The following is a 13,651-nucleotide window of genomic DNA, read 5'->3' on the forward strand; positions in this document are numbered from 1 at the left end:
TTTTCTCTTTGACTTGGGAGTTCTGGAACTTGGCTATAATATTCCTGGGGGTTGTTTTTTGGGGGGGAATCTCTTGCCAGGGGAGATGGGGTGGATTCTCTCCATTTCTATTTTGTCCTCTGCTTCTAGGATATCTGGGCAATTTTCCTATAAGAATTCTTTAAAAATGATGTCAAAGCTCTTTTCCTGATCATGACTTTCAGGTATCCCAATAATTTTTAAATTATCTTTCCTAAATCTGTTTTCCATATCAGTTGTTTTTTCATTTTCTTCTAATTTTTCATTCATTTGGTTTTGAAGTATTGTGTCCTGACTTCTTGTAAAGTCAGCAGCTTCCTTTAACTCCATTCTAGATCTGAAAGATGTTTTCCTCAGAGAGCTTTCTTATCTCTTTTTCCATCTGGCCAGTTCTGCTTTTTAAAGCATTCTTCTCCTCAATAACTTTTTGAACTGTCTTATCCATTTGGCCTAAACTGGTTTTTAACATGCTGTTTTCTTCAGCTTTTTTTTGGATCTCCTTGACTAAGATGCTTACTTCTTTTTCATGTTTGTCCTGCATTTCATTTCTTTTCCCAATTTTTCTTCTATCTCCCTCATTCGATTTTCAAAATCTTTGCTGAGTTCTGTCATAGCCTGAGCCCAATTTCTGTTTTTCTTGGAGTCTTTAGATGCAGGAGCTTATACTTCCTCATCTTCAGATTGAATGTTTTGATCCTTCTTGGGATCACAGGCAAAGTATTTCTCAATGGTGTTCCTCTTTTTTTTCTCTGTTTACTCATTTCCCCAGCCTGTGCCTGGTCTTGGGGGGTGCTTCCTGAGCTTTTGAGTATCACTGGGACACCCCTAACACACACACACACACACACACACACACACACACACACACACACACACATCTCTGTGTGTGAAGCTCTGTCTTCCCTCCTGGTCTGTGAATGACCACAAGTGCACCCCTGTGCCCTGGGCCTGAGGAGGGGGTGGACCTGCTGTTCAGGAGGGGGCCTAGACTCCAATCATGATCTGAATGTGGTCAGAGCCCCAGAGTCTTGATCCAGGGACAGAGGACAGACCTCAGCAGTCTTTCTCCACTCCCCTCCCTAGGCTCAGCACTCAAGCCTGGGGGCTCCTGCTTACTGGCTCTTCTTGCTTCCAGTTCCTGGATCTAGGCTGCTGTGGCCACGCTGCTTGCTGAGAGCCTTGAGGGCTGGGCTTCATGGGCTCGCTCTGGCAGAGGTCCCCCCACTGATCTTCCAAGTTTTTCCCAGTGTTCCCTGGGGGATAGGTCAGGAAACTGCCCCCACTGCAGTGAGCCACAGCTCCTAGCACCCTGGGGCTGCCTCCAGGAAGCTGAAGTTCCTGAACTCTGGTGGCGGCCCCTCTAAATGGTCGAGTGGAGCGTTTCTTTTATTTTGCAGGTTACCTTGGGCTGGAGAATTGCCTCACTGGATCACTCTGTGGGTTCTGTCTCTCGAGAATTTAGTTAGTCCTTATTTTATAAGTTTTGAGGGAGAGCACCTAAGAGAGGATCTTCTCCTTTTCCATCTTGGCTCTGCCCCCCAACTTTATTCTTAATACGAAAAATTAGGATAGTTGAATTGATTTAAAGTATGTTCACAACTAGCAAATAAAAGTGTAGTTTCACACATAAAGGATTTTTCATTGATTCAACTCAACTGTTTTTCAATTCTAATAATATTAAACATTTTAAATACATTAATACATTGTGGTTAAATACACACAAAATTCGCATACCCTTAGCTACAATGGCAGCACGTACAGTTACATGTGTGTATTTGCTGATAGCTGTTTCCATAATAAACAAAGTAAATTCTTTTTTTATTTTATTTTTTTAAAGATTTTGAGTTTTACGATTTTTTCTCCCAATCTGACTTCCCTCCCCCCCCCACCCCCACAGAAAGCAATCTGTCTGTCTTTATTTTGTTTCCATGTTGTACATTGATCCAAATTGAGTGTGATGAGAGAGAAATCACATCCTTAAGGAAGAAACAAAAAGTATAAGAGATGACAAGATCAGACAATAAGATATGTTGGGGGTTTTTTCTAAATTAAAGGGAATAGTCCTTGAAATTTGTTCAAACTCCACGGCTCTTTATCTAGATACAGATTGTATTCTCTATGGCAGACAGCCCAAAATTGTCCCTGGTTCTTGCACTGATGGAACAAGCAAGTTCATCAAGGGTGAACATCATCCCCACGTTGCTGATAGGCTATACAGTGTTTTTCTGTTTCTGCTCATCTCACTCAGCATCAGTTCATTCAAATCCCTCCAGGCTTCCCTGAATTCCCATCCCTCCTGGTTTCTAATAGAACAACAGTGTTCCATGACATCCATATACCACAGTTTGCTAAGCCATTCCCCAATTGAAGGACATTTACTCGATTTCCAATTCTTTGCCACCACAAACAGGGCTGCTATGAATATTTTTGTACAAGTGATGTTTTTACCCTTTTTCATCATCTCTTCAGGGTATAGACCCAGTAGTGGTATTGTTGCTGGAGCAAAGGGTATGCTCACTTGAACAAAGTAAATTCTTAAAACAATTTTAAATTACTACCATTTTTTTTTACTAAAATTTACAGTGTACACCTTTAAATATCTCTGAATTTAAAATTCTGTCTGTGGAGATTAGTTCTCCAAAACTCAAGTAGTTTTACTAATAGGCCCAAGAGGCTTTTAATTGGAACCAAAAAAAGCTCTCAAATGATCTAGTTTTCATGTAGAATTTTTGAAAGGAAACAGTAACTTTGAATAAGAAAAAAATTTCTTTTTATATCCATTAAAAAAATGAAATCAAATTATTTCTTGTGGGGCCTAGGGGGTTTGCAAGGTGATGGAGTTAAGTGACTTGCCCCTGGTCACACAGTAATTATTAAGTGTTAGAGGTTAGATTTGAACTCAGGTCCTCCTGACTCCAGGGCCAGTGCTCTAACCACTGCACCACCTATCTGTTCCAATTATTTCTTTTAAGAAATCTAATCTTGTGCAAAAGAATATGGAACTCTTTTTCTTCTTATTCTTTAGAGAAACTAACAACACTTTAAGAATATAACCCAATAGAGTATTTAAAAGCTTCCTGTAGCAATCCATAAAACCATTATTTGTCTGAGAAAATGAAAGTAGCCAAGAAATTTGTTTTATGAATTGAAAAGCCAGAAGGACTAACATTTAGATTCACATATCAGAGTGATATAATATAAAAATTTAGTGGCAAAAATGAGACCAGAACATAAATCCTAACAAGCAATTTCAAGAATAACAAAGAGGCAGGTAACTCAATATCTGTATACCAGTATCTATATATCACTTTCAGAACCCACAAAGTCAAAGTAAAGATTATTGCTCAGTTTTTCATTTACAGGATCAGTTGGATTGTTCCATTTCCAATTTATAGAATCAGTTTAATGCAGGTTATTATTATAAGTTAATTGTAAGAAGTACTTAAATTATGTCAGGACCTTTCATTTTTGACAAGATGAAGAATACACAATTCTGGTAGGCACACACACACTTGTCATAGAACATAGTGGAATTTTGCAGAACATAATCCAGATATTTGGATTATTTGCTTCATCAGATACTATTTAGCCCATTTCATTTCTTCATCATTCATAAGCAAGTTCTTAAGTCTGGCAAAACTCCCTTGGGTTCTTTTGAATCAAGAAGGATATCTTCAGCCCGCACTCAACTTTGTTGTCTAATAGACATTGCTTTGTGAGTAATTTCAAGGATGAATTCCATGATTAGGTCTTCTAGAATATTCATTATCTCAGTATAAGGATTTTGATCACCACCAAAGCCATTCATTGTTCACCTTAATTCTTTAGAGAAAAGTCTTTTTCTTTTATCCTATCTACCATCTACTCTTCCTCCCACTTCTTCATTACCTTCCTCAGAAATGGAATCCTCTTCCTCATCAGCTTTTCTTTCTTTGGCTCCAAGGTTCAAATATTTCACTCTTGTTCTCCCCAGTCATAATTGTTAATGCTACCTTCTTTCATTTTCTAATTTTTTTAATACTGTAAACCCTTGATATTAAGACCTTAATGTGATATTTTCTATAAAATTTAAATTTAATTCTGCTAAACTTTTTTCTAGTTTTTTTAAAGTTCTTATGTAATAGGAAATCCTTCTCCAAGTAGTTTGGATTGATTTGATTAAATAGTGGACTATTGTGGTAGATTGTTTTTCCTTCTTACCTAGTTTGTTCGATTAACTCATTTCATTCACAAAGATAAATATTTAAATTATAATAGAAGAGCTATTTTTTTTACTCTTTCATAATTTACATGAAACATAACAAGGTGTATCAATATCATCTGTACTTTTAAAATAATAGCAGTAGACTCAGGCTATACCATAAACAAAAACTATTAATTCTGAACCCCCTTTTGAGATTTTTTTCTGTTACCTTTTGGCTTTATCTTTTTTTCTTTTAATATGTTTATAGTTGTAACTAATTCATTTACAATGCTGGTTCTATTAAACTTGATTTGAATTACTTTGTAGGTTTTTTCCCCATGCTTCCTTTCATAAAAATGAAAGAATGTCTGGTTTTTGCACTAGTAGTAGCAATCTGTTATGACAGTGTATCATAATTTATTCAGCCTTTTTTTCATTTTGAGAAAAATTACATATTTTAACCTTGACAAGCATAAATAGACGTGAACATTTCAATTTAGAACAGAATATCTATGGAACAACAATTTTATAGTTAGATTTTTATAAAAAATAATTAAATTTTACAGAATAGTGACAAAGGGCTTGACAGTTTTTCTTTATCAACTTCTTTGTTTTCTTGTTTATTTTTTAAATGATTTACTGATTTTTTTTGGTGCCATTATCACTACTCATCACCTTCACCCTCTCCCCACAGAAGACCAGCTTTGTTACCTCCTAAGTAAAGCAAAATAAAATACACATTTAAAATGTCTCTTCTTCTTGCAGAATGAAGCATATATTTTCAGATACAGCAAATATGTGGATTTTGTTTTGCCCAACTATGCTTATTTGTAACAAGGAATTGCTTTTATTATGGAGGAAGAGTAGAAAGGAGATGAACAAGGGCTAGTGACTGATACTCAAGAAAAGAAAGCACATTAATCAGTCATTAAAAAATACATAGAAGAGAGCCTGAGGATGATGTTCAGGAGATTCAGATAAACAAGGCATTTTTATAACTATGGTGATAAATTAAATATATACTACTTAATTTATTGGTGAAGAGTGTACAGTTAAATTCATGCAAGTTAAATACATGTATAATGTACCTCCATTTTACCTTGTTCAAATGGAACCAACTAAGAATACTGGTAGAGTATTCCTGAATATGAGATAATCTATTTATGTGAAGAAATCCAAGGGAAAAAACAGGCACGATTAAGAGTGTTGGGCAAGGATCTGTTGCAAGGAGAGAGAGATTATGTCATTTAATTATAATGTAGATGACCCAGATGACAAAGAATTCAGAAAACAGAACATAAATTTAGAATGGAGACATGGTAGGAAACATTTACTACCTTGATGTTTGCTGCCAAATCAGAACAGCTGAGAAATTATTTGCTTTAGTAATAATTTCATCTGAAAATATAGAGAAAATAAGTGGAAAAACTACTAAGAACCTGATTTTGACCTGTAATGCAAAACTGGTTTTGAAGTTGAAAGGTTAGGAACCTTGAGAGGGAATGATTATTGCTCTATTTGTTTCCAATAGTCCACCTGAAGCCATGTTTTTAATAAGGAGACCTAATTACACTATAAATACTTGTTGACTGTCTGCCTTTGTGCCTCTTTCTGACCTTGCTCATTTTATTTTTCTTAAGATGTGATAAGCCAAGGGGTGGTTAGGTGGCATAGTGACTTAGAACCCTGAGTTAAAATCCAGCCTCAGACACTTAATAATTACCTAGCTGTGTGACCTTGGGCAAGTCACTTAACCCCATTGCTTTGCAAAAACCAAAAAATAAATTAAAAAAATAAAAATAAGATTTGATAAGCCCAAATATACTGAGTACTTTTAGAGTCAATTTTATGCCAGGCCTAGTGCTTAGCACCAGAAACACAAGAAAAGATTAAAAAAAAAATAGTTCCTACCTTCAGGGAACTTACCTCTAATGGGAAAAGCAAAGATGAAATGTGAGACAGAGAAAGAGAGAGATACTGAGAGATAAGTTCATATGAGAAGGCCTTAGCAGCTCATGGGCCAGGAATGGCCTCCTGGTGAAGGTAGAATTTGAGAAGAATCTTAAAGCAAGCTAGGGAAACCAAGAGGCACAGGAGAGGGAAAAGTTAGCATTCCAGATATGAGGGATGGCCAAGAGAAATGAACCAAATCAGGAGATTGAGTTTCAGGAGTTAGGGACAGAAAACATTTCCATGTGACTGGATCACATTGTGCCTGGAGTTGAATAAAATATAAGGAGATTGGACACAATGGAAGGACCAGGTTATAAAAAAAAAACTTTAAATAAAAATCTGAAGACTTTGTATTGAAACTTTTTTTTTTTTAGGTTTTTGCAAGGCAAACAGGGTTAAGTGGCTTGCCCAAGGCCACACAGCTAGGTAATCATTAAGTTTCTGAGACTGGATTTGAACCCAGGTACTCCTGACTCCAAGGCCGGTGCTTTATCCACTACGCCACCTAGCTGCCCCCTTTGTATTGAATCTTGAATGTGATAGGGAATCATTTGATTTATTAAATGAATCAGATCTATCCTTTAGAAAAATTCAACTGAATAAAGGAAGAATTGGAATAGAGAAAGATTGACAGAAAAGATTGATCAGAAGTCTTTATAACTATGGTGATAAATTAAATGTATACTACTTAATTTATTGGTGAAGAGTGTACAGTTAAATTCATGCAAGTTAAATACATGTATAATGTACCTCCATTTTACCTTGTTCAAATGGAACCAACTAGGAATACTGGTAGAGTATTTCTGAATATGAGATAATCTATTTATGTGAAGAAATCCAAGGGATTCAATAGAGATGATGAGGACAGGACTGTGAGTAAAGAGGAGGCTCATATCAAAGAGGTTGTAAAGAGTGAAAATATAAGATTTGGAAATGGATTGGACATGTGATGCTACTGTAATGCAAGAGTCATGGATGACACATAGGTTTTGGTCCTGGGTCTGGAGGGAAGGAAAATGAGTTCTGTTTTGAAGTTTGAGTTTGAATTGGGATATAATGAGATGGCCAGGTAAGGTAATGTAGAAGGAAAAAGAAAGGAATCTTGGAAAGAACCTTTAATTAAGGACCATGACATTTATTGTTCCTACTATAAACTTCCATGGAACAGTTAAGATAGCTCTTTGAGGTGGGAGCTGTCCAGTATCTGCCTGGAATCAGGCAATAAATTTGGACACACAAAGAGGGGAGGAGAAGCAGAGATACAGAAGCAGGGCAGAGACTAATGGAATGGCAAACAGTTGGGCCTTCCTTATTGTGACCAGCAATAAAATAAGAATGCAGCAGCCTAGTTGGTTATATATGCCCCACACCCACTTTCCTCTGTCCCTGCAAAATATAATGGCATTTTCTTTATGCTCTCCTCTGTCCTCACTCCATTTGTATAGGAAGAACTGAAGAAATGTTATTTTGTTGACTCTGCTGGTGGCATTTTATAATACTGATTTTCTTTTTATAAATTGATTCAGTCCCCTTGTCTTTGGGCATGTCCCTATTTGAGATTAATGTGCATAGAGGGATGTCCCTGAGGGGTTTTGCTTTTCACAAACTATATCCTTGGATTCTGCAGTTCTAGTTGAGAGGTTAAATGATTTCCTTGGATGTTATTGAGTTTCAGTTTAATTTAAAACTTTTTTCCAAATTGAACCCTAAAATTTGAACTCATGTCCCACTAAATTTCTTGTGGAAGAATGAGCCATTGGAAGATAGTGTTATTGCTAGGTATGGAAAATTAGGTCCTAGAAGCTAAATTCTGCCCTAGTTATCCAAAGGAGGGGAAAGTAGGAGAGCATAAATCCTCATGCTACACAGAAACATAGTTATGTATGAATGAAGAACAAACAAAGAAGATTTAAGAGGAACAATCAGATGAGGAGGAGGAGAACCAATGATACAGTAGAATGAGCATGGAATTTGATATCAGAGGGCCTGGTTTGAATTTAGATGTTCTTCTACCTTCAATAAAGCACTTAACTCTTTTAGATCATAGTATCCTCATCTGTCCAAAAAAGGGGATTGACCAGACTTCAGTTAGACAGAAGTCTAAAAGTTAGACTTCCACCTCTAAATTTATTCTATGGTCCTGAGATAAAACTTTTGTAGTCAACGGATTCAACAAATACTGTTTCTAAACAAAGGCATTATACTAGGTGTGGTATGTATAAAGATAAAAATAGACATAGATGCTACTGTAAAATAGTTCAATGTATGGTTACATAGATAAAATATATAAATATAACCTTAAAAATTAGAATTTAAAAGTGAGTCTTGGAAATTCAAAAAATAGTGAAAAATCTATTATGTCTATAAGTTTAAAAGTCCTTTTGAACAAATTCTGGAATATTGGAATGATAGGGAACCAAGGAGTTGCTACTTTTTCACAGCAGGTAGTACATTTTTGAAGTACATATTCCAAATATTACAAATAATTACTTAAGAACTAAAGCTTGGTAGGCTGGGTGGTACAGTGGATAGAGCACCAGCCCTGGAGTCAGGAGTACCTGAGTTCAAATCCAGCCTCAGACACTTAATAATTACCTAGCTGTGTGGCCTTAGGCAAGCCACTTAAACCCCATTTGCCTTGCAAAATCCTAAAAACAAAACAAAACAAAAAAAAACCTAAAGCTTTAAAATATAAATAACTTTTTAAAAGGGTTTTAAAATTATGTAACTTAAAGATCTATAATGAGCTAATAAAGGACTTGAACAAAAAACATTTTTCTCTAAAAGTCTTGTCTTCTATGCCATGCTTCTTCTTAGGTTTGGGATGTGAAGTTTTAAGAAAACATTTTTATATCTTTGGTGTTTATTAAGACTTGAGTTTTAGTTTCAGCTTTTCCACTAAGTAGTAGTGTAACCTGAGGCAACTAAGTTTTTTCACCTCTGTGGGCCACATGATTTTCCTCTCTAATAGAGGAAGTTGTACTAAAAATGATCTTCAAGATTTTTTCAACTCTTAAGATTATTTCCTTTATTTGTTCTTCTAAGCTTAGATCACAGAATCCTAGAACATGAGAGTTGTAGGGGAACTCATTGGTCAGTTTCTCCAATCCAGACATGAATGGAATCCATGCTATATATATATATAAAATTAATAAGTAGTTGGCCAGTTGTCCCCTTCTGCTCAAAGCCCTCCAAAAAGAGGTCACCTCTTAAGGCTACCCATTATACTTCTGGACAATTTTCATATTCAGGAATTTTTTTTCCCCTGATTTCAAGCATGTGTTTGCCTCTTCTACTTAGTCTGCTCCCTTCCCTCTGGGGCCAGCAGGAAAAGGCTAATCCTTCTTCCCTGTGACAGAACTTGAAGACATTTATTATGTCCTCTCCAGGCTACAATTGCCTGATTCCTTCAACATGTTATGCCTGACATGTACTTAACTCACTTCACCATTCTGGTGGCCCATCTCTGAACTCTCCACTTTATCGTTTCCCACTTAAATGATGACTACTGGTTTAACAAAAGACTGATTTTACTTAAAGATGTCTAAATCAATTTTGGTTAAGGAATACTTATATGTAAAAATGATGTTATAAAGTTGTGACAATTTGTGAATTAATTTACTTATCTTAATTTCTGTATATTTACATGTAAATCTATTTTCTTCATTGTAGTAGTTATACCAACGGGAGATTATGCTAGGCCTAATAAAGCTATATGCTAAAAAGACTACCCCAACAGAAGGGCATGCTGAACTAAAAATAAAGGGGGAAAAATGATGTATTTCATCCTCTGTTTCCTTTGCATTCTTTATTCTCTATTTATGCATCTTCTATTTTTATTGAATTTTTAGTTTTTTTAAATGAAAAGTCATAGTTAAAATAGAAAAATTGTAGATAAGCCTCTCTGTAGACATGATTGAAATAATGTTGTTTCCTTGACTAAAAAGGCCTGGTAGATGTGGGAAGTTGAGGAACTCAATTAATAATCATTAAAATTCACATTAATAGAAAATTTTTAAATGAGCTTCAGTTCAGAGATTTACTAAATGCTTCTAGTTTAAATAAAGAATTAAGTTCCTAATGGAAAGAGCACTAGATTGGGAGTTAGGGCATTTGGGTTCTACCATGACTAATTGTGTGACCATGAGCAAATAACTTCACTTCTCTTTATTTTGGTTTCTTTGGTTATAAAATAGAGAGATCAAACTGGATATCTTAGGAGTATAGACTTAAAGCTGGAAGAACCCTAAGGGTCATTTACTTCCTCATGAGGAAACTGGATCTTCTCTAAAGTTTCTTTTAATCTCTAAAATTGTATACTGTGATTGTAAAGTGCTAGTGATACAAAAATGACATGTTTTCAAGTAAATATAATTTCTTATAATAAGTGCATAGGTATAGTTTTTGGAGGGAGAAATTACTTTTACCTTACAGGGGGAAATTAGGAAAGATTGTAATATATACTTAATGAATTTTTGAATAGAATTCATGCAAAAGGTATAGTGCCTGAGAAAGAGGGGTTTCAGTAGATAGAAATGTAGGTAGAGTTCATTTCAGGAAAGGAATAGTGTAGTTAGAAGTAGAAGAATCACCAGATTCCTGGGTCATGTAATTAACAATTTGAAGGTCTAGGCACAGTTCTCTCCAAAACAGGAAGAGAAAACAGTTTTTGCTGCCTTCATTGTCTAAGATGCCAAGAATCCTAAGGAACTCACAACTCTGAACTTAACAGCAGAAAAAACTAATCCTTAATCTTCAACCTGCTCTTTTAGGACTCCCTTTCCACCACCCATCACAATCCGGCATTGTGGTACAACTTGATATGCAATAAGACTCAACTCAGCCATTCTCCCCTCCTGGGGTGAAAAGCAAGTCTCCGTGTGGCAGTTTACTCTGCTGAAAATTGATTAATCAGAAAACCCAAGAACAAAAGGAAACTATATTATGCTGAAGGGAACCATAGACAGCAATATTAAACTTATGTTCCATCTCCTTAGCACTTAAATTTTTAAAGTAGAAACTAACTGAATTACAAAAAGGCGTAGAAAATTCTACGATTCTATTCCTATCTTAGTATTGGACAGATCTTAAGATAAAAAGAAAAATGTAAAATTGAAGAAGTAGAAGACAGGATGAATTCACAGCAAAGTTCAGTTTGACTAAGACATAGATATTTAAAGAAATTAAGTGAAATGAGCCTGGAAAGGGAGTCTAAAGCCAACTTGTAGAGAACTTTAAAGGGTAGGCAACCTAGCTGCTAGGCTATTTCTTGTTGCCTTTGGGAACATGAGGAAACTTTCCCTATTGTGTGGCTTTCTGAGGAGATTTTGTTAATCATCGTTCTATTTTGCTTCAAATTCCTTCAACGTCTTCTGGTTTTGATTTTCTCAAATATCAACATAAATATGTTTCCTTTTTTTCTTATAGTATATCAAATCTGAGTCATTTGGAGTACCATTATTTAAGTTTAAACTATAAGCTGATTCGACATAACTCTTAAAGCTATCTCTTCTGAACATTGCCCATGTAGAATATCACATGATTAACCACTGCTAATTACTTCAGCTGGTTCCTCATCCATCATCTCATAGCAATAGTCACTGATAGTTTAGCCTTAAAAATAGAATTACATGTCATAATGTTTGGAATCTGCCAAGGGGAAATGATTATCTGGACGGGGGACCTAAATAGTCCCACAATCAGATAGAATCAATTCAGGCAACAAATTACAGGTTTCCCTCTCTAGCAATGTCCTGGAATCAGATGTTTTTCAGTGAAATTTAGTAAGCATGGATCAAGGGCCCACTGAGTGTCAGACTCTTGAATAGGTACTAGGAATATAAATGCCAAAAGAATCATTTCCTATCCTTAGGAAGCTTACATTCTATTGGGGAAAGCAGCATGTACCTAAAAATTAAATACAAAATGCTTTCAGTATAATTTCAAGAGGGTAGGTACTAGGAGTTTGGGAAGAGGAAGGGTTGTGATAAGAATAGGTTGCTTTTAGCAGTTATTTTATAAATTGAACTTTGATCTTGGAGGATAGCTAAAAGTTAGGTAATGAAGCATGATAGGAATAGGCAATATAAAAGTACGGAGGTGAGAGAAGGAATATTATGTCTGGAGCATACCTAGCAGTTTGGTGTGGCTGGAATGTAGAATACATAAAGAAGAGTAATAAGCAGTTTGTTTAAAAAAGCAGGTCCAAACCAGATATTATGAAGGGGTTTAAAAGCAAAACAGAGTAGTCTATGCTTTATCCTTGAGACAAAAGGAACTCCTAATGGTTCTTCAGTGAGAGATGCTGTGCTAAGTCATCAGCTTCACTTTCTCCTCCAGAGCCAACTGAATCCAGTGGCCAGATTTGAATCAGGATGACTGGAGGTAGCATTGAATGTGAGTCAGTTGGGGTTCAGTGATTTGTCTAAGGTAACACAGTAAGTGTTACTCCTGATGATTCTTGAGCAAAGGAGTGACATGGCCAGACTTGTTAACCTAAAATCAACAATTTTACAACTATGCAGAGAAAAGGTCTACATAGAGGGAAAAGTCTAGAGGTATGAGATAGTGTCTCAGTGGAGACAGTTAAAACTCTAAAGCTGAAAGAAACCTTAGAAGTCATCTAGTCAAACCCTTTCATTTTACAGATTAGGTGAATGAAGTTTATGCCACAAACTTGAACCTATCTCATCTTCCTCCATACCCACTGTTCCTTCTCTGTATTACCCTGATGTCCAGGTGATTTAGAGTGTAGAATTGGCGAAGGGAGCTTTTGATTAAGGTCTTCAGTTTTTTTCAGTGAAGTGTTTGACATCTTCAGTAAGGGGTAGAGAGGAAGGGGGATTATAGATTGGTAATCAAGAAGAGTTCACAACAGAGTTCACAAACAGCTAACAAAGGGTGGTGGGGGTAGAGTATTAATCAGAGAAGCTCTTCTTTAGAAAGGATTTCTCTGTAACAATAAGAACCAATTGAATTTGTTGTAGAGCCCATTTTCCACCTATGTTTTCCTGTGTGTGTGTGTGTGTGTGTGTGTGTGTGTGTGTGTGTTTGTATGTTTGTATCAGAAATAGTTGTGTGGTGCATTTGTAGTATGAAGAACCTGATTTCAAAGACTGAATCCTTTAAACTTTAGATTAAGTAGAGAACTGTTGTTTAAAGTTCAAGTTATTTTTCCTTATATCTTAAAACATTTTTGTAGCATCTGCAGAAAAAGAGGCAATCAAAGGAATGTATTCCAAAGTAATGGATGCGTATGGACTCTTAGGCGTATTACGCCTGAACCTAGGTAAGTTTAATAAGCAAAACTTTTCAATAAAGTTATTTTTTATCCTATTCCTATTTTTATACATTTAAACAAAGAAAAATAGAGTGAAGTGAGATCTACTCTAGCAGATCTTATTTCTTGGTTTTGTTATATTTAGATGAGGGGTTAGGATTAGATGATCTATTTCTAACTTTAAATATGGTGATCTTCAGATTTAGATGATGGTGTCT

General features: G+C 35.7%; 1 protein-coding gene across 14 annotated transcripts in view; it reads left to right on the forward strand.

Annotated features, from left to right (window-relative positions):
• Nucleotides 1-13,651, forward strand: part of SYNJ1 (synaptojanin 1) — a 119,045-nt gene that overhangs the window by 14,539 nt on the left and 90,855 nt on the right. For all 14 annotated transcript variants that reach the window (XM_074214093.1, XM_074214097.1, XM_074214096.1 and 11 more), the window contains one exon: nucleotides 13,356-13,442. In XM_074214093.1, the coding sequence (XP_074070194.1) occupies nucleotides 13,356-13,442 (87 nt within the window). The remainder of the gene's footprint in view (nucleotides 1-13,355; nucleotides 13,443-13,651) is intronic.

The sequence above is a fragment of the Macrotis lagotis genome, chromosome 1 (genome assembly GCF_037893015.1).
Source record: "Macrotis lagotis isolate mMagLag1 chromosome 1, bilby.v1.9.chrom.fasta, whole genome shotgun sequence".
Taxonomy (NCBI): Eukaryota; Metazoa; Chordata; class Mammalia; order Peramelemorphia; family Peramelidae; genus Macrotis; species Macrotis lagotis.